The sequence below is a fragment of the Mytilus trossulus genome, unplaced genomic scaffold (assembly GCF_036588685.1).
Source record: "Mytilus trossulus isolate FHL-02 unplaced genomic scaffold, PNRI_Mtr1.1.1.hap1 h1tg000211l__unscaffolded, whole genome shotgun sequence".
Classification (NCBI taxonomy): Eukaryota; Metazoa; Mollusca; class Bivalvia; order Mytilida; family Mytilidae; genus Mytilus; species Mytilus trossulus.
Window position 1 is genome coordinate 667,597 of NW_026963311.1, and position 22,362 is coordinate 689,958.

Below are 22,362 nucleotides of genomic sequence, written 5' to 3' on the forward strand. Positions count from 1 at the left end.
GTTATAACGACATCACTATGTCGTAATAACGACATATCTATACTTAAAGAATATGTATTATGATTGACAAGATACTAACAAATGACACAGAAATTAACAACTATAGGTCATCATAATGCCCCCTATAATTAGAAAAGGCCCCATATATATAACAGAGGGAAAAAAGATACCACACGGAGAGTCCCCGAAATGCTGTGTGGCAGACAATGTTATTATTTAATTATTAGCTCCCTTGGTAAAACTCCAAATTTCATATTTAATGTATTTTATTGTTAAATAATTTACAAGAAGCTTATAAAGTATATATTTGTTAATTGCATAGCTTTTGCTATTTGAATTCATTGGTTAAAGATTTCTATTTATATTGTAAAGTTAAATATTTGCATCGTCGCAAAATCCTAGGTTACCTTCTTTGAATACCTTCAGTGAGAAACTTATATATTTTTGAGATTCCATTTTCAATAATTATAAATAAGAATTAGAATAATGCTTTGTGTTAAATTTGAGTAATATGTAATATATCTGTTGTATATAAATGATGAAGAATTGAATAAAGGTTAAAAAAAAAAAAAATTACTTGACTTAAATATCGTTTATCAAAGGGCTATACAGCCAGACAAGGGTGTATCAGATTTTTATTAGTTGGAAGATTATTTTTTGGATTGATATGGGGACTGATTTTGCTAGCCAAGCATCCCATCTCCCTTTACATAAGCGCAAACTACATGGCATCTTGTATTAAGGGTGAATTGAAGTATTGATAGCTCTATTTCTACTTTCAAACGTTGTGCACGATTTTCCGTTACACTAAAAATGCAGTGTCAAAGAAGGATTTGGACTTCGATTCATTTTTGCAAGTTTATTCGTTTTTTTTATAGTGTTGGCTGATTCTGTTCGTTTTGTGATGTCATTTTATCAAAAATTACCTCGAGTTGTGGAAATCGATTTAATAATGTTTACCCTTTAAGTTATTTCAATTAAAAATGCAGTACAGTCGCAAGTAATGTAGGAAGGAAAGACAGGACGGAAGTACATGTATACGATTTTCTAAAAAAAATAATTATCATAGGATAGGATGTTTAACTCTCAAGGTGCATATCATCCACTGTGATATCATCCGTCATTGTAAACTTTCTATATCTTAATTCAACCCCAATACAAATATATCTGACACTCTACAAGGAAATCGAACATGTTTACCCTTGGTTAAATTTGAATAAAATTGTATTTTCTCTGGCACATATGTTTTCGAAATACACCCCTTCAATTACTTGAACCTAAGTTTGAGAATTATTTCCCCAAGTCATCTTCAAATATATACATTTTAAAATATAGTAATCTACTCCTGGATCGTCCGCGAAAAAGGCAAATATAATCCCGGGTTTTTATTACTTCGATGAAACGGTTTTCGTCGCTGTTTGGGATTCGTCTTTCAATTACCTCCATTTCATGCACAAGTTTATATTGACGAAAAGTTCCGGCTTCGCTAGTACAGGAATTAATTTTTATCACGACAGTTATAACATGAATAGCAGGACAAATCGAGAAGTAAAACATTCCGTTTTGCGGACGAAATTGCGAAGATTCTGTTTTAAATCCTAGGGGTTGTAGGAACATCGTGCCCAACGTTTGAAAGTTGAAATAGAGCAAACAATACTACAAGTTACCATTGTTACATACATTCATATAGTATGCGCTATATATAAGGAGATAGAAAGAATTGATTGCCTTGGTAGGACAAATGAAACGTGGTTTATTTTACAGTTTTTTGACCATTGGTATCTGTCACTCAGAGATGAGATCTATATATTAATTTCTTACTTTACGTATCCAAAGAAGGTAGCCTAGGATTTTGCGACAATGCAAATATCAAACTTTACAATATAAATAGAAATCTGTAACCAATAAATTCAAATAGCAAAAGATATGCAATTAACATATATATACTTCATAAGCTTCATGTAAATTATTTAACACTAAAATACATTAAATATGAAATTTGGAGTTTTACCAAGGGAGCTAATAATTAAATAATAACACTGTCTGCCACACAGCATTTCGGGGACTATCCCTCTAGTATCTTTCCTCCCTCTTTTATAGCTGACAATTCGAGGGCTAATCTAATTATTGGGGGTATTATGATGACCTATAGTTGTTAATTTCTGTGTCATTTAGTCTCTTGCAAATCATAATACATATTCTTTTAGTATAGATATGGTATTACGACATAGCTATGTCGTTAAAACGACATAGTTATGTCGTTATTACGACATGATATGTCGAAATTACGACATAGCGATGTCGTTGTAACGACATGTTATGTCGAAATTAAGACATAGCGATGTCGTAATAACGACATGTTATGTCGAAATTACGACATGCTTTGTCGTAATTACGACATAAAATATTTTTTTTGAATGGCCCTTATCGGCTTCCGTAGTTGATTGTGTTATTGAATTCAAAATTACCAATAAACTTAATGCACAAAAGGGTGACAAATTGAGGAATAAAGGAAAACTGAAGTTTTTTCTGATGGACAAGTATGAAAAGAAAAACATAATAATTTAAATACCAAAATGTACCCTACTGTTACTATAGGTGAGATGAGAAATGCAAAAGAAAAAGTAGGACAACTTATGCATGACTTGGTACGATGAATATAAATTTTTAAAACTATTTCGAAATTATTCACTGTATTTTTTTTTTATAGCATGCAATCAAAACTTATTCACAGGAGGCGAAATTGGAATACTCTTTACAGAAATACTCTAAGAGTAGAAAAGTAGTCTATATCCTCTTGTAGCAAATCGTTCAGCTTAAAATTGACTAGACGTAATATCTTTTACATTTTATCTTAAACAAAAAATCAAGATCATCGTCAGGCTATAATTATACCAAATTCATACTGTTTGAGCGGTACGGAAATGAGGGGACAAAAATACATTTTCGACTTTATAACCGATACAGAATCAACCGTGTTTAGAAAAAAGTAAAATCACGAAAATACTGAAATCCGAGGAAAAAATCAAATCGGAAAGTCCCTAATCAAATGGTAAAATCAAATGTAAAAAAACACACATCGAACGAATGGACAACTGTCATATTTCTGACTCGGTATAGGCATGTTCCAATGTAGAAAATCGTGGATTGAACCTGGTTTTAAACCTCTCACTTTGTATGAGAGTCGCATCAAATTCCATTATATTTATAAAGATGCGTGAATCCTTTCTATTAAAATCTTGTTTTTTCACTTTCCGTCCCAATCAATTAAAAATGGGCTCAATTGTGCATGAATGTATTTCGCACCAAGGGTATTTAATAAAATTTCACTTAATGTTCTTCAATTATACTAAAACCCACAGCATACGATTCATAGTTATGCTAACTGTTGCATTTAGGTTACATGTTTATAACAATACTATATAACACTATATTCCTAATATTTCAATGGGTTATAAACGCCAAAGATGACCCAACACGGTAACTTTTTTAAATGTAAACAACAACAAATGTCGAAAAGGACATTTTTTTTTTATCAAAACCGAAATTCTATTTGACAGAGGTAATTAAATCAATTTCCTTTGAAATACATGTTCAACTTAATTTATTTTCGTCAAAATCTTCCTTCTATGTAAAATGAAGCAATGAATAATTTTAGATTATAAATTGATAATTGAATAAGAACGATAATTGAATAAGAACAGCAAAAGTGTTATCTTTCATAATTGAAAATATCTATAAACCTAGGAAAAGTGTCGAAGCAATCTAACTTTTCTCATTTTCAGAGGATCAATGAGTTTAGATTGGTCGTATTCAAAATTACGAAAAAATATAGTCGTGATCTAGGTAAACAACTTTAGCACAAAAAGTAAAATCACCAAAAATACTGATTTCCGTTGAAAATTCAAAATGGAAAGCCCATAATCAAATGACAAAATCAAAAGCTCAAACACATCAAACGAATGTATAACAACTGTCATTGTCCTGACATTTAATGCGTTTTGACGTTAGTGTTTTATACATCATTTCTCTGGTTGACAATATTTGTTTATGAGAGTTTTAAATGGTATAACCAATACATTATACTAGTATATGTATTATATGTTTACAACAGATATAATTCAGACAGATTTCCTCGGCGACTATTTTTATGGCATGATGGTTAACGTTTCAATTTAACAAAATTGTACATGAAACATTGTGTTTATGGATAAGGAAAAAATGAACGGGTGTATACTAGGAATACCCCCCTTTTGTTTCCCAACAAATTTTCATATACCTTCCGTCATGTTCGTGCTCGATTCATATTCTTTAGTATATACCTACTTCAATGCACATGAATAGTTATTAGACATCCATTTCCCTTGACATTAGGATATATAATTGTTTACCGAAACAATACAGATCTTCCAAGTACACCGCAGTATAAAAAGTACTGAGAAAAACAAATATCTAAAAGTTTAACAATAGTTTCACGTTTCTTCATCACTGTGTGTAATTATCTGATAAAGGCACTTTATTTTAGAATTTGAAAGGTGCTTTTAAAAATAAATTGACATTCAAAACACGTACACAAGGGTAGGATAACAATGTGTAATGTATGAATAGAAAAAAACCTGTTAAGAGTGTTTAATTTCAACTGATACTTTACCTTTTCCAGCTAAATGTAATTCTTATTTTGTTACACGGACCATTAAATCCGTATACACATTTAAAAGTATCACTTTTGATCAAAAATATAATATGACTATTAGGTCGACTGTGATGTACATGTATACATGTTATATATACTAGGTTATCAACAGTAGTCACAATTATCACGGTCTCCTTTCTTGGTTGTACGACTTTGCCCCCCGCAGAGCTATAGAAAAACAGTACATTAACGGGTGTTACACGGACTCTTTTTAGACGTTACATCCCAGCTCCTATGTTCTAACAGGTGTGATCTGAGCCGGATCACCCCTACCAGAGCACCCTAGTTTAAGTTTCTTTGTTATGCATGCTTTCCTTTGTTCTGTAACATTTTGGCGGGAAAGTCAAATCCAGTATAAAACTTCTAATTAAATATACGGAGAAGACTATCTATCAAAATTCACGTAGAAAAAATCCAGTGTATAGGCTGGGATTCGAACTCAAGACCTTAAGCATATCAAGCCACGACACATACCACTTCACCAGGACGACTGGATTCAAACTATCAGAAATTTAACATACTTAAAGGAAGCAAGATATTTTTAGAACTGGGGCGAGTTGGCAGACCTTTACTCAGTGGGGTTTAAACCCTTTTCGTTAAATAAATGAGTTGCCAGACTGATTGTTCAATTTGATTCTACACTTTTTTAAAGTTGGGCGAGTCGGTTACAAGAGGGAGGCGATATTTTCATAAAGTGGCGATATAGTGTGGGCGAGTTGACATTGTTTGATATCTACTCATCGCGTTAGGGGGTCATAAAGGGTATACATCATATAGTAATATATAAAGTATATAATAATGGTTGTGTGGCGTTCTAAACTAGATTTTATGAATTGTAAATGGTTTTTCGTCTAATCTAAAACAGCTGGGATGTAAAATAGTTATCCCATTCGGACTTGGTGTGTCAGTGTAAGATCACCCTCTGGCTTCCGGCCATCGGGATAATCTTACACTGACACACCGCGTCCTTATGGGATAACTATTAATTACACGGACTCTTTTTAGTTGTTACACGGACACTTTTTATGAATAGAATCACTCGTGCATGATCAGTGAGTTCATGGGCACTTTAAATTTCAATTAGATTTGAACTTTTTGGTTCATTCACCGACTTATTTCCTATCTTTTTATTGAACAAAATATTTACGTTAGCATCAATATCTTTTTTCAAACATTTCCAGTTAAATACTATTCATATCAGTACACTAAGGGATTTCACATTTAAGTTCAAAAGGGGGTATGGTTTTCTCCTAAAATAGATATTTTGATCCCAAATTTTATTGAGAAAAAATTTATTATGGTCAAGCAGATGACAAATTAATGTTTTGCATGATTCCTGATTTTCCAAATACCGTTAATAGTGCTAATTTAAACAAAAACATTTGGATGATGGCGTTGAAAAGTAAATAGTTAATATACACAAAAAAGAACATACCGCCCCCTTTATGAAGCAAAATATTCGGTCATTAAATGTTTTCTTCAATATATGGACATGAATAGTATTTTGAACAATGCTGAAAGTAAAGAAATGATGATACTGACGTGTATATTTCAATAAAGATAAGACAGGAAATAAGTAAATAAAAATCAAAATCTAATATCAAAAGATAAAACCCCTATCAACTCACTAATGCACGATTGATCCTATAAACAAAAAGTGTTCATGTAATACACGTCCAAATAAGCAGCAAATCTGAAGAAAATCATTCAACTTATGTCATCAATTGTGGGCGATAAGCTGCGATTGGAGCATATAGCAACACGTGTTTAATCCCGATCAACTCTTTCAGATCTAGAGACGAGCATGAATTTAAAAAAAATCAAAGTATATGCCTGAATATCTTCTATACTATTAAACGAGAAGACCTCATTTTGTGTGTCGCTTCTCTTCCTTCCACGATAAATTATTCAGCATGCCTCTGTGTTCTATAGGTAACATGCATAGTCGCATTTGTCATCCATTCTTATGGTTATTCAGATTGAGTTATTTTTGGAGAAAAACGACAAAAAAGGAGTCCGGATAGTGATTCCATCATCACTATGACTTTTAGTCATAAATAAGACTTCCGGTTTGGAACATGCACAAGTACAACCAATCGTATGATAGATAACAAAATCAAGTAATAGCTTTTCTAAAAAGCTTGCCGTATTTTAGCTGATTATATTGAAATCAGTGGTTTGTGAGTAGTTTATTTTTATTGGAATATTGCACTTCAAGTAATATGAAAACATAGCGCTTTTTTCTACTAATATGTCGTTTTTGTTGTATTATTGGTGGACCCGTGTTATAATGGAAGGAGACTTAATAAAATTGAGAATGGAAATGGGGAATGATATTATAATAAAATGTATTCTGTGGGTATAATCAACTTGATAAAAATAGCATATAATCTAAACAAACTTTTGAGGATTACTACTTGACAAAATGGACAACAGAAGGCAGTGGCGGATCCAGAGGGGGACGTAGAGGGCGAACGCCCTATCCCCCCCCCCCCCCCCCTCTTTTTGCTTATTTTTTTTTTAAATGATAAATCAGACTAGACTATGCGAACTTCGCCATTTCCTGTGTACTTTATTATTAAATTTTTATGCGACAATTCTTTACTTAAGAAGATATTTTTTGCCATAATTTACTGATTGTCAAAGTCTTGTGATTCGCTATGGTGGAATTGACCAGTGCTTTCGAAAAACGTCGCTCAGTCATTTTGAAATTCAAATTACAGTAACACATTGCTTACGCTGAGGATGACAATCATGACACATTCAAAGCGACATAGGTTTGAGCAAGAACATATTGACTTCTATTTCACTATTCCACCAAACAGGAAGTAATACTCTATAGACTATAACACTCTCATGAAAAAAGTTCCATGGCAATATTATTTACCTACGAAAACATGTTTAACCCCAAACGCCATTGTCATGATTGATATGGACTATATAAAATTGCTGTTTGGTGTGAACCAAGCTTTGCGTTGAAGACCAAACTACAACCTTTAATAGTTTACTTTTATAAATTGTGACTTGGATAGACATGATATACAGTTGTCTTTTGTACTTACATGTATATGAGATCCAGTAATACCTATCTACAAGATTGAGAACACATTTTTTTGTAATAAATTTAAAACATATTTAATTCTGTAATATCTGATAAAATGTATCAGTTATTTGTGATTTTTCATTTGATGTGTACCGGTAATCTCTGGTAATGTCAGTATCAGCATGATTAGTCGTGATAAAAAAAATTGGGCAGTTGTCATGTGCAGATATACCACATGTGGATCTCCTTTCCCCTCTCATTTATAAAATTGTGCATGATATTTGTCACAGAAACGCACCAGTAGTTCGGTAAATGAAACACTTGTCATATTAAATTAAAGTCAGAGTTTGAGGGTTTTTCTGGGGCCTTGGCAACACTTTTGTAGGAAAGATTTTGTTGTTTTTATAGGGAATCACTGAAGCATGCATGACTGGAGTTGGCCCCTTTTAAGGCAGTCAGTGGGTTTCGATTATGAAATTTCTGGATCCACCACTGAAAGTTTGAGTAAAGTTAGATTATCAATCAAATTTATGACAAATTATGTTGAAATTTGCACAGATAATGAATGAAAAATCTAGTAAATTAAAAAAATAGGCACTTCTTCTTTTTTATACTATTCCTTGCTTATTCACAAGGACATATAATATCCTCCATGCTATTCCCATCTGAGTTTCTATTCATACATACATTAGTCTGGTGCTGCTCCAAGTAGTCTTCTTTTTTCTGTTTCTTGAGAAGTATTTGTTTTACCTGTTCAGTCACTATAAAGTGTTACAATTCTTTAATATTTAAACGCAACACATAAATAGTGACCAAAAAGGTTCAGCTATTACATGAGAGAAGCTAGAAAAAAGTAAAATGTATACATTTTAAACATTTTTGTAGGACCATGAAAATGCCTTTGGGGTATATAGATAGATATGCATAGATAGACCATAGAACAAATAAGCAAACAAATTCAAAGGAGATGTACATTAACATGTAAGATAAATTATGAAAAAAGAGCCATGACCAGAGGCCCCAAACTTGACAGCATTTGGTGTTGAAAAGGTAAAATGTTTGCATTGACAATACATATAGCCTTTGTTAGACCCAGGTCGCCTTTCTCTAAATCAGCTATATTAAAGGTAACCACATATTTCTGGGCCAGGTTGAAAAATAAATGAAAATGACTTTGAAAAAGCAAATAGAAATACACCAAATTTGGGAGACATCTATTAAAATGTTTGAAATAATAAAAAAAGTTGACAAGAACTAAGCTTTTTCAGATAATATACAGACTATTGCAGTCAGCCTATAAAAGACTCTTTGTCTCCTGAAATGTTTGCTTATACACTGTGCTGTCCTATAATGATTTAAAATCAGTGTGATGAAGAACACTGAGGGTACAGGTATTATGACAAGATAAATGTTGTGCTACATGTATCTACCCAAATAAGTAAAAATATAAAAATTCTTGACTTCTAAAATTAGTGATTGATCTCCTGATTTATATCTTATCACTCTATGCAGATGCTGTGTGAAAGAAAAATGACTTAACAAGTTAACAGATATAGGAAGATGAGGTGTGAGTGCCAATGATACAACTCTCCATCCAAATAACAATTTAAAAATTAAACCATTATAGGTTAAAGTACGGCCTTCAACACGGAGCCTTGGCTCAGTATGCTTAAGCTTCTATCCATTGAGTTGATTTATTATCAATTATTTTGCTTTAAATACCCCTTATTGCTACATTATGTATATGTCCACCTTTACAAACTGTACATGTACATCACAAATATTCCAAGTAAAATTTTGAAGTTTTAATAAAAAAACATATGATGCCACAATGGAAAAGTAATTGCTGTATGACATTAATGGTTTAAGAAAGGACAGATTCTCAGGCCAGCTGGAACAATGAGGGGGGAGGGGGCGACTTCTCCAGTCATGCTTCAGTGATTCCCTACATAATAAACCAAATTATGGCAAATCGTAATGTTCATCACGAAAAAATATACTAAGTGTAAGACCTGATGATGTGAATAAATTGAAAGGAGATACAAATCCGACATATCAAATGAAGTTTTCAGTGCTTTTGATATATCACTGGACAATCTGATGAGTTAGGCCTTTTTTGACTGATTTTTATAGTTCGTTCTCATGTTGTAACTTATACTGTTATACATGTACCACTGTCAAAGGTTAGGGGAGGATCAGAATCCCAATAACATGTTTTACCCCGCCACATTATTTATGTATGTGTCTGTCCTAAGTCAGGAGCCTATAATTCAGTGGTTGTCTTTTGTTTATATGTTACATATTTGTTTTTCGTTCATTTTATTTCATTTATAAATAAGGCCGTTGGTTTTCTGGTTTGAATTGTTTTACATGTCATATCAGGGCCTTTTATATTGATCATCTTTGACCTATAGTTATTCATGTCTGTGTCATTTTGGTCTCTTGTAGACAGTTGTCTCATTGGCAATCATTATATAACCACATCTTCTTTTTTATAATGACTCACGGCTGATCATATAAGGCACAAAATGTGCACCTGAATATCTATAGGTATCTTGTTTTGTAACCCCCATTGACATAATGGTTACATTGGTTACACTCATACAAACTACATGTATCATAAATCATTCACAATTTCCCCAGTCTATTTATAACTTTCCTTCACCTAATGGTTACATTAGTTACACACATGCAAACAACATTTTTAGAGTTCACTGTGTTACAAGTTTTTTGGGTTTGAAGGATCGTATAAATGATTGCCATCACAGGTATTTGGGGAATGGACCCCCTTTTTTTTTGGACCTCACTAAAATAAAATTTTGGCGTTTTTTTTATTCATTTACAATTTTCTGCAATGTATAAACATATATCAAGTCTCAACAATCCATTGCTAGTCGATTACAATATTTTTTTTACTATCCATACGAGCCCCAAGTGAAAAAAGGGGGGTCCATTCCCCAAATACCTGTGATTGCCATGAGGGTCATTCACGACTCATTGTCAAATATAGAGCTGTAAACATGGTAAAAAGCTAAATTATATAATTTGCAACAACTGACACTATAGTTTCCTATAGTGCATTGAAACCCTTGCCAATAACAATACCGTGGTGCTTGGTGTAGGCTTCTTTGCACATCAGAAACCATATTGCTCACCTTGTAATTTTGTATCCTTCTCAGTATCGTCGAGTTTGTTTATTTACACCAGAAATCAATGAAGCGATGAATGCTGGAAACAAAATTACATCTTCGGTAAATTCCGTGATTTTAATATTTTCTAAACAATATGTCCAAGCAATGAAAAAATAGATGGTTTTTATTTTTATACATGGAGCATACGTTTTGTGTATTTACAATTTAAAATCTTAGCTAACGAAGAAATAAAACACAAAAGTATCTCAATCATTTGTGGCAGTTAGGATTATTATTACATTATTATTTCCCTTGTTTAAAACTATAAATTTCATATTTCTTATTTAAGAATTTACATGATGTTTATTCCGTATAAATTTGTTAAATTACATAGATTTTGGCTATTTGAATTCATTGGTTAAAGATAATTATCTTAATTGTAAAGTTTAATATTTGCATCGTTGCAAATTCTTTGGATACCTTCTGTGAGAGAGTTATATATTTTATAGAACTGGTTTTAGATAATTAACTGGAATCCTCTGAGGACTGACATTCAGTCTCACGAAGGAAAGCCAAGCTTTCTAACCAGTTACCAACAGGTTAGTGCCTTTGCTACATGCCTCCATAGTACGGTAAATTGGAAGTTATGGAATGCTCCATTTCTACCCTATTGGCTTTACTTAATTAAATTTGTATTTTGTCAAATAAATTATATATTGTTTTTGGTATTTATTTACTTAGATTTATTACAGCTCATCACTTATGGCATCAGTCGTTTTCCGCACATCAGTTTACACACTAGAATTAGCTGTGGTCCGCACTCCCGAATCTTAGGCAGAATTGTTCCTGCTACACATTTAACCGTTTTAATACGCAGTGTAAAGTGTAAATTATAGGCATAACTGTTCTATTTTTAGAGAATAGCAATAATACATAAATGTACAGTTTCTTGCAAAAATAGCAACACAATTTCAAGATCAAATCTTCACATTGTCACATGATTATATAATCTGCACGAAATTGACAGTTTGTCGTGAGTTATCATCACAACTAATCACTATAGCAAATGAACACTTTAGCATAATATGTACCTATAACCTAGTATCATGATTTCAAACCGACCCCACTTACGGACGCGTTGAACATATAATGGCTTTTTATGCATGCCACTCATTAATAGCCAATCAGACGTTAAACAGACCTTCATTTCCCAAAAAATCATTCCGGAAACATCCGCGAAGCTGTATTTATAACCAATGAAATAACAGAAATACCGTTAACAGATTAACCCGAACCTGACGTTTAGCCTCTGACTAATTACGACCGTATGACCATGGTCATACGTAACCATACGGTAATGAAAAATGAATAAGCCAATCAGAGCGTTCTCAATATCATGGTGTTTAGATCGCAAGAACCACAACTATTATACCTCCTTAGAGAGGACAATTATTTTTCGCGTTTATCTACATGTAAACTACAATTATACTACTTTAATATATAGAGACTCTCTGTATTCTGTCTACTGTTTTCTTTGAAATGTTTACTATTTAAGGGGTCATACCAGTTGCATATATATATTAAAATAAGTAAAACATGTGGGAACAAGAATATGTCCATAGTACACGGATGCCACATCGGCACCATATTTACTAAGTTTTGAGTTGATTGGACTTCAACTTCATAAAAACTACTTCGACCAAAAACTTTAACCTGAAGCGGGACAGACGGACGGCGAACGAACAAACGCATGGACTAGAAAACACAATGCCCATTAATGGGGCATACAAATTTATTTTTGAAAGTGAAAGTAGTGATTTGGCAAAAATGAAAGTAGGGTAGAGATTAGAGGGAGACAGGACCTTTTTCGGGACGTCGGGATTTGGGGATTGATCCTTACGGGATCCGGGAATATGTTTTTCGATTTCGGGATATGAATTCTCGGGATTTCATGTTTTTAAGCCCGGGACTTCGGGATCAGGGCTCCTCCGACCACCCCTCAAATTAGCCTTAGTCGGTCTTTTGTCATTTAAACATGATTCATATCCTACCGTTGGTATGTTAATAAGGCTCTCAAAAGAAAAATGGATTATCCTAGAAGCATATTTTATTAAACTAATAATGGTCTATATATAGCAGTTACATAAATTTATTTCATGTTTGAAGCGGTGCAAATTTTTTGTTCAATTTGACTTTTACCAAAAGATGCATTGTAGCAAAGTAGAAGAATAATTGTGATCTGAAGCCAGAAACACGAAAATAATTGATTTTTACAGAAAGGAAACAAATATCGGACTTTGGAAAAAGGGAGAGGGCTTTTGATACCTTTTATGAAATTCTCCATACATAATATCTTTTACAAAAAATCATCCTACAACAGTTCACAAACTGTTTATGCCCGCGATTTCGCGGGTGTGTTCTAGTATATATACAAAATCCATTTTTTTCATAAACATTTCATTCACTAATGAAGTAGGAAATTCATTCTTTTGATTCATTTATATTGTTATCGAATTTATATCAGTGGCGGATCCAGGTCCAAATCCAGGACAAAACAGGGGGGAGTGGGGGTGGTCCAACTTTATGTCCCCATTTAAATGCATTCGTCGTCCAAAAAAGGGTTGTTCCAACCCTCGTGACCCCCACCACTGAATATTAAATTCATGTATTTGACAACTAACGCGCGATTTTTACGATTTTTTTAAGGGGGAATAGGGGATGAAATGGCACATCCTGCATTTTTTCATCAAAAATAAAGATCACAGCCTGTTTATTTTAAAACGAATAAGCCCCCACCTCCCCGCTTTCCGTTTCATTCATTAAAATCAAACGTTATCTTACTTTCCACTAACATATTTCTTTAATATATTACTTTTTTACGAAGTTGAATTTTAAAAAGTCTTAAATGTGTACATCATTTATGTTTTACTTGAAATGGTTCTTTCTTTTTTTTTTTTATCAAATTATTAGATTCCTGATTTTTTTTTCTTCTTGAAAATAAATCTAGGTTGAAGGGAAATGAAAAAAAAATGTGTTTATACTATAACTTACATTTACTGCTTTATGGCTATCTAAGTTTCTCAAATGTTTAGTCTTGCTAAAAGAATTAATACTTTCTTGAAACGTCGTACAAGTCAGATAAAAAAAACAAAAGTAACAAAAGAAACAGGCCGGTTACAACCAGCCGAATACTTTTTCTGCACTTGTAGTCAGGTCAAAGTCCTCGGCTATCGCCTCGGACCTTGACCTGACTACTCGTGCAGAAAAACTATCCGGCAACGGTTGTTACCGGCCTGTTTCTTTGTTACCTTTGTATTTTATCTAATACTTAATTACAAATAAAAAAGACGGCTTATTGTTAGATTACGAAAACCGTGTAAAACATAGAACATTCCCCATTTCCATTCTCAATTTTAATATATTTTCAATCGACAATTGTTTTACATGTATTCATATCAAAAAAAGGGACTTAATGATATCAATCGGAAATCAATTGCCAAAAGCACTTACATTTGAAGTAAATACAATCTCAGATTAATAGGTTTCTTCCCCATTCAAGTGTTGTCAAAGGATCAATGTTTGATTCAAATCGATTAAAGATCAGCTTAGTAAATATCCGGAAAGAGTGTCACTGTCAAAACGTTCTGACCCACAAAAGGACGGACAAAGCAACATATACGTGAATTCAAACCCCAAAATATTGTTTGCGGAATACTTTCATCCTTAAACAACACATATTTGTTCTAACAAATGAACTAACTTAAAGTTCAGTTGATAAATAAGCATACCAAACATGAAACATGTTCTAATATCGGCGACTGAACTTCAGATTATATTTCATGCAGCATCGTCATGAATAGAACAGACAGGCAGAATTTTTTTTATAATACCAAATTAAAGTTTGTGAGGAATTTAACACAGAAAAAATATTAAGGAAACAGTTTGTACTACAGACAAAGGACACTTCACTTTTACAGGCCTGTAGCGAAAAGATAATTGACAGTTTTAATGATTGATCCATCTTTCGCACAATTGTACGTTCAGCTTTCTTAAAGTTTAGAACTCACGAAACTCAATTACAAACGGGGATAAATTCTCATATAAATTATGACTCTAAATAAAAAAAACTTACTAAGGGACGACATCAAAAGTTCAATATAGGATAAAAAACTTAATTCACATATTTTTTTCACTGACCCCCACACCCCCCTCTTAACTTAATTTGGAAAAAAAATGATTTACCAATAGGGATATATGTAAAAATCGATTTTAGATATACAAAACTTGCAGAATTTTACCCCCCCCCCCCACCCACCCCCAAACTATTTGATTTAAGTTTTTTATCCGACATCGATCTTTTGATGTCGTCCCTAACATGACTAAACTTTAAAAGTTTGTAACATGTAATTTAGACAATGTATAAAATAAAACTGATAATGAATTTCGCAAAAAGGTTCGTGTTTTGCACTGACTAGTCGGGATCGAGAACCCATGACAATAACTGTGAATTGTTTATGCTTTATTTTAGTATTTTTTTCAATTAATCAATGTTTTTAATATGTAATCAGATGTATGTTATTTATTTCAAAAGCGAGATAACTCAAATCCCATATGTCCTCACATGAACAAAGACACACGAAGATAGTGAAAGCTTACTGAAAAAAATCCAAATTTAAGCATAAACATGTTTCTCCAATTAAAGAAAGAAGAAACGACAATAATCCGGATTCATTTTAGTATTATAACATTTTTTTTTAGCCCAAAACAATAATTGATTGTGAAACATGAAAAACTTCTTGCTGACAGATATTTTAAAACATAACATTGAAAAACAGAACGAAAAGAAAACAAGAATGAAATATAAGGCATAGTAATAAAAAAATAAAACAATAGTATAAAAAAGTCATATGTAACAATGAATGCTGACAGTGCGATAATGCTGACAATTGTGACAATGCCAAACATGCAGACAATGCTGACATCGATGACAGTACCGTCAATGGGGACAGTAACTGACAAGACAAGAAACTGTATGATTCATTCTATGATTCCAGGTTCATGTTACCATTATTTGGTGAATCCTCTGTACGATCATCAACATTGATCATGTCTACTACTCGATCGTCAGGACTTTCCTCATTTAGTTGATTATACGGGTCTTTTTGTGATCGATGTGCGAGATGTTCGTATCCTTCATTTATATCTTGATGTTTGCTTATATTTGTATCGCTTTGTAACTCATCATCTGGATTTATTTCACAATATGTCGATCCATTTTCCTCAATATGGTCAAGTTCATCGTCATTTCTGGTATGGAATAGACAACAAAAATAAAAATGATAATAAAAATCAGAAGTGTGATAAATACAAATTGTAAATTAAGTTTTGATTATTATTGAAAATTGCATGTTGACCTCTAGATGATTATTTCTTTATGTTTCGTGTCTTTGGCTTTTTGTCTAAGTAATGTTTACTAATCTTCTTGACTGTATTCCTTCAATCCAAGCGGCCGCGACTTTGAAGAAACATGCCTGTTAGATTAACTGTAATTGTATATTCGCATTAACATCTAACAGATTAACAGTTTCATAAAAAAAGATAATAGATGTTCAGCCTTGAATAATAAAGAAATGTACGCATACTATATGTCATTGAAATTAAACGCTACCAATAGATTTCTGTTTAGCGTCAGATGCGCATTACGACATAACTGAATTTATTTTAGAGAAAAATAAGCCTCATCACAGGGATAGCTTTCTTTGCTTTGAAATTAAATAAACAAAGAGCTTATAAAAAAAACAGTGTTAAAATAACTGAGATGGTATCTACATTAAAAGTAGGAAAAAGAATTAAAAAAAAACGTGTAGGTGTATAAATAAAGTTAAACCTGACGTAAACTTTATTAACAAGCTTCTGGATTTGGTACCGGCTACAAACTGTAAACGTAATATATTCATACATACCTTAAGTTCGCTTGCCTTTCAGACAAACCTGAAACACATAAATTAACATTTAGAAATAGGTTCTATTCAGAACCGGTATATACCCAATAATATTAACATTAATTGACAGTGCTATAGTGAAATGATATTGAGAACATCTTAATTCTTATTTATGTTTTCCATTTTTTTAATTGAAATCTGCAGATAAATGGACATTTGTAAATGATATATTGGTTACATATTTTCTATACGTAGATTTGTATCAAAAGCTAAATTCATAATTTATTTATTACCTTCGCTCATTTCCATTTTACATTTTTTAACAGCTCTAGTCTTATTTCTCCTTAAAATTGATATAACCGAAATACCAATAATAATAGATGTAACAAGTCCACCAATTAAAAGTCCAACAAGAAGGGAAACGTTATTGTCGTCTCCTGTATACCGCAAGTCACCGATGTACGCCATGATCTTTTTTACTTCCACCTATATTATATTAAAGTAAAAACAATGTTGTCTTTAATATTTCTGTTATCTAAAAAGTACAGGTTGCACTTTTGCACATACAGACGGTGTATTTTGCCATAGGAACTGCTTTTACGACTAAAGGTGTGCATCTTTTAACATGAAGTTTCTTAAAAAAAATCTATTCTAGATTTTTTTTCAAAGGTCAGATATAAGACTGTGTGGCATATTTTCAGTATTTATATCCCTCGAACGTTTAATAGTTTAAACTTACACACACTAACATTCTGATAAGTAATTTGTTTTATAATTTGTTATTACATGTAGTAGGTCTAACGCATCGTTTACAAATGTTCCTTTGTGTATGTTTTAGTTTATATATGTATGTAGTTTGTTTTTGTGATAAAACATACGTGTGTGTTGTAGTTACCATCTGTTGTGTGTGTGAACGACAATTGTTTGATTTTCATTAGGTGTGACAGTTTTAAAGTACCGTCAAAAAATGTCCTGTCCAATCTCATGGATTTAACTTAAAACTCTTAACACATAAAGTTCACTTACGATAACATAAACAGTATTTACATCTGTATGATTTGTTCGAGGTACTGATTTTGGTGGCAAACATGTGATATATGACATACTGATATCTGTGATGACACATTTTCCATCCAAACCAATATGTACAATGTAGTCTTCATGTTGTACTAAATTTAAAATATTTCGACCCAATACAGAAAATAGAAGAACAGAAAGTTAGTCCTAAAAGTTAATCCTGATAAGATAATAATGGTACCAAGGAACGAATAGTGCAATGAATGACCATTGACAAAGAACGTATGTTATTGACGTTGATACAATTTGAAATGAAAAAGCGTGAACATGTTGTACAGTACTGTGACGTTCAACATCTGTATCAAAATGAAATGCTGTATTTGAAAATAATACAAGGAAGTTTGGAGAAGAAGTCAAGAGACACCGATCCATCTCTGATAAATAAAAATAGTAAGCATATTTTGCTTAGCGGAAAAGCAGCATCCACAAAGATTCCAGCCTCCTTTTTGATCCAGATGAATAACAAACCAACGACCTTCACACCCCATGCAAGCACGAGACCTCCATTTTCTTATTTTTTGTGTCCCTGTTAGCATAGGATTTAACAGGGATCGATAAAAGGGGGCAAACGAATTTCATTAGTCGAAGATAGATGAACAACATCGTGACATGAGAAAAAAAGACGCGAATATAATCAAAACACAAAGTTAACGTTTTATAATACAACACGTATCAAACACATCATCGTGCTGATCCACTTGTGGATTTGTTGTGTTAGCTCAGAAAAGAATTCCAGTGATGACATTTCCTTTTTGCAATCGTCTTGTCATTGCATCGATAACTGTCACAGCTATTTGCTATTAAAAATGTAAATATTTGCATTGTATTTGCATGTGTTGTGTATAATTTCCGTTTGATTTATGGTATTGTCCCGGTTAAACACCAATTGTACTCTGTTTTATGTAAGTAAACTTCAAAGTTTTTGAAAATGATTTAGTTTTAATCAATAATAGTACACAAGACATAGCATAGACAACTAAAGACTTAGAAACACCAACCCCATCCAAAACTGGGGGTGATATCAGGTGCTCCGGAAAGATAAGCAGATCCTACTCCCATTTGCATAGAAGTCTGTGCATCGGTCTGTCATGAATCAATTTTACATTTTATGTAAAGTTCTACGTTTTATTTCTATGCCTTTTAGATATATGCTATTACTGATACTCTATCATTTGCTCTTCGAACTTATTTATGAAGAATGCAATTAAAAGTTGTCTAGAAACATTTTTTGTGTGCAGAAAAATCATTCTGTTTTAACATGATATTTTAATTAACTAACAATATTTATACATTCTGTAATTCTCTTTTCTATAGAAAATACAACTGAATTATCAAACTTTTAATTACCTTGATCTGAATAGACGACTCCTTATCATATTCAAGTACATTTGAAAATCTTTCGAACGTAGGATCGTCCACATATTGTATGATTACTAGAAGTATAAAGCCGTCAAAATAAACACGAACAGTTTGATTATTTGGTTTAAACTGTATTTTTGATGGTGTTTCGCAGACAGCGGAAGTATCTTCTGGCACGATGCATGGCTTTATCTAATAAAAAAAATCGAAATTATCATATAATTTTCATTAACATGTTAAAATAAACAAAAAATACTTTAAAAAAAAATATATGTGCTCAAGGCTTTTATTTTACAAAATTACATACACTGTAGTGAGTTAAACTTCCATTGCATCGTATATTTGGCTTTTTTTTGTAGGGAGGTGTTGAAAATGAATCGAGCATAACTGACGAGTCTTACATTATGCAGCTTCGTACAATACAATATATAAGTCTTGTACCGGTTATTTCATTTTGCAGAGTTAGACTATCCTAAAATAAATAAGTTTGTATGCTACCTTCTTTAATACATAAAAGTAACGTTGACTAAAACATGACAGATTATTCGTACAATGGACTTTAACGATATTCATGATTTTTGTGACAGATGAGGACAACGTCCAGTATGTTTTGTTTTTGCTACAAATATTTAGGTAATATTCACTGAGTAACTATAGTCCACCTGATTGTATTTTTGTTTTTTGTTTTATATCCGCATTGAGTTTTTGTATTTGTGTATTCACGAATTTATTCATATGTTTAAGAAATATTGTGTAAAACAAATTATGGGTAAGTAGCACACTAGTTGGATATATTAAGCATTTATAATTATCAAAGTCAGATTCGTCAATGAATTATGCGAAATTTAAATTGTCGATATTACATCAACGCTTAAATATGTACATCTTTTCAGTATGTTCATTTTGACCGGAGCCGATTTAGAAGTAAAACATTTTACAAAGTCTACCCGAATATTGTTTTTAAAGAATTGCTCTAGCCGGCCCAGGGGCTCTCTTCGAATTGCAGTGAGTAAGTTGAGAACTATTTTTCTCCGTGTTAAAGGCTGCACTGTGACTTTGAGACGAAGAATAATTACAAATGCACAGTCCTCTAGCTTATCAATGTGATTTATTTGCTGTGTGTGTACCGATTATGTTTCATAGATTGATACCCCATATCCTTTGTTTTTCTATTAGCAAATATCTATGAAAATGGTTGTCACAAACGGAGAAATGATTTAAATCCCTTGAAAAAGATATAACTGTTCTTACATTTTTGAACAATATTTGTAAAGTGTAACCATTTTTAGTTTCATTTTGTTGGGTAGTATTTAATCGCCGTTACTTAACATGTACATCGTTATTTTAGGTATTTTATTTCAAATTCAATGGTAAAGTAATGATCTCCTGAGAATTACTCACCACTCTTTCGACAGTTATCTCTCCTACATTATTGAACCCTTCGCCACGAATTGTAAATGTTACCCCTCCACTAAAAAATAAAATAAAGGCACTTTAATAAGAAGACTTTAATAAAAAGACACTTTTGATTTAAATCAAATTCATAACGTATATATCTATATAAAGGGACATGTGGAATATTACAAATATAAACGAATTTTCATTTGGCCCTTAGTAACGTATTAATACTTTTAAATTGAATTTATAACACATATGATTAAGTGTAGAAATGAATATCATGTATATATAATTTTACCTCTCTATGGATATCGCCGTTTCATTTGAAATGATATATGTTGGATCGGGTAAATATTGAAATGTTCCGTTAAGTGTTAGCACTGTCAAATCATCAATCACAATCTGCAATTGAGTCATATTTCGGGGTTCTTCTGATTTGCCAGTTGTGCTCCTGATGAACGTCGTATTGACAGTGTTGTGTAAAGGTCTATAATAAAAACATACATAATGTATTTTAATTTAAATACGTATAATGATTATCTTAACATGTATAAATACAAATGTAGTATACCGCAGTTCGAAACTCGTAAATCGATAGAAAAAACAAATCCGGTTTACAAACTAAAACTGATATTTGATTGGAAAAATATTTTCCTCAAAAAGGGAAGTGAAAGATAATAAAGGGATAGTCAAACTATAAACAGATCCAGACAATGTCATGGCAAAAAATCCTAATAGTTATCAAAGATACCAGGATTATAATAAAACGGAGCAAAATATTCAACAACAGTACACAAAAAGTCCTCCCGTTTCAATCAATATTCTCCAATCGTTTTTTAATAGTTTGTTGATTCTCGTTACATAATTGTTGTTCACAAAATTTGTATTGCCCCATTGGGAAGTACAATCAAACCGTATATATATTTTTTTATAGAAATGATATGCATTGATTGTTTGGTCAATATGCATTGATTTAACTCAGTTTCTGTTTATAGTTTACTTTTTATTACAAAATGACCATTTAATGATTGCAAAAACTACTTACTTGCATTGAATGCACGTCTCAATTTCACAAAATGAAATTTTGTAACGATTGTGTCCTTCAAATCCTATATTGCTTCCTCTTATAGTTACAGTTGTGTCCCCCGCGACTATTCCTTTAATTGGTGAATAGTCTTTGATCATAGGCTCCTGAAATATAACATGTATAAGTTATCAAACACCATCGCTCTAGAGGCACTGCATTATATGAGGAAAGTTATATTAGTTTATCGTCCATTCTGGTATAATATTGCTCGTTTCCATCAGATTGATGTGACTGATTATATTCATAAGTAATCAAACTCGCAAACAAAAATTGAAAACAACCCGTTACTAATTTAATGCAACCGAAACACTTTTGTGGATTTACCTTCATCCGGAACTATCAGAGCCGAATATTTAACAACCTAGAATGTATAAAACCGAAACAGTTGAATAGCTAGATAATAAAAAATGACGTAAAATAATAGTAAACTCATTATATGGCAAAATTTCAAAATTTATAAAGTGGCATATTTAGAAAGGTTTGTTATATGAGTATCAAGTTGGGTTGTTGTCTCTTTGACACATTCCCCATTTCCATTCTCAATTTTATCCTATAATGAATCGTCATGGTAGGGAATTTAGAAAAGGATATTAAGCAGTTAGGTAAACAAACTAGTCTATTTTATTTAATAT

At 32.2% G+C, this 22,362-nt stretch overlaps 1 protein-coding gene across 1 annotated transcript; it reads right to left on the reverse strand.

Annotated features, from left to right (window-relative positions):
- Positions 1-15,909: 15,909 nt before the first annotated feature.
- On the reverse strand, positions 15,910-17,993 carry LOC134701046 (uncharacterized). The gene is made up of 4 exons (XM_063562188.1): positions 17,836-17,993; positions 17,103-17,295; positions 16,831-16,858; positions 15,910-16,174 (listed from the first exon to the last, which is right to left on the reverse strand). Exons 1-4 carry the CDS (start codon positions 17,911-17,913, stop codon positions 15,910-15,912), a joined length of 564 nt encoding a protein of 187 aa, XP_063418258.1. The 5' UTR covers positions 17,914-17,993.
- Between the last annotated feature and the right edge of the window lie 4,369 nt (positions 17,994-22,362).

Bases quoted from the DNA above. Each gene is read 5' to 3' on its own strand.
- LOC134701046 (XM_063562188.1), bottom strand. From the start codon at position 17,913: ATGTCATATATCACATGTTTGCCACCAAAATCAGTACCTCGAACAAAT. The intron at 17,296-17,835 runs GTAAGTGAACTT...AATATAATATAG, and splicing joins TAAATACTGTTTATGTTATC to GTGGAAGTAAAAAAGATCAT. The intron at 16,859-17,102 runs GTAATAAATAAA...TATGTGTTTCAG, and splicing joins TAAAATGGAAATGAGCGAAG to GTTTGTCTGAAAGGCAAGCG.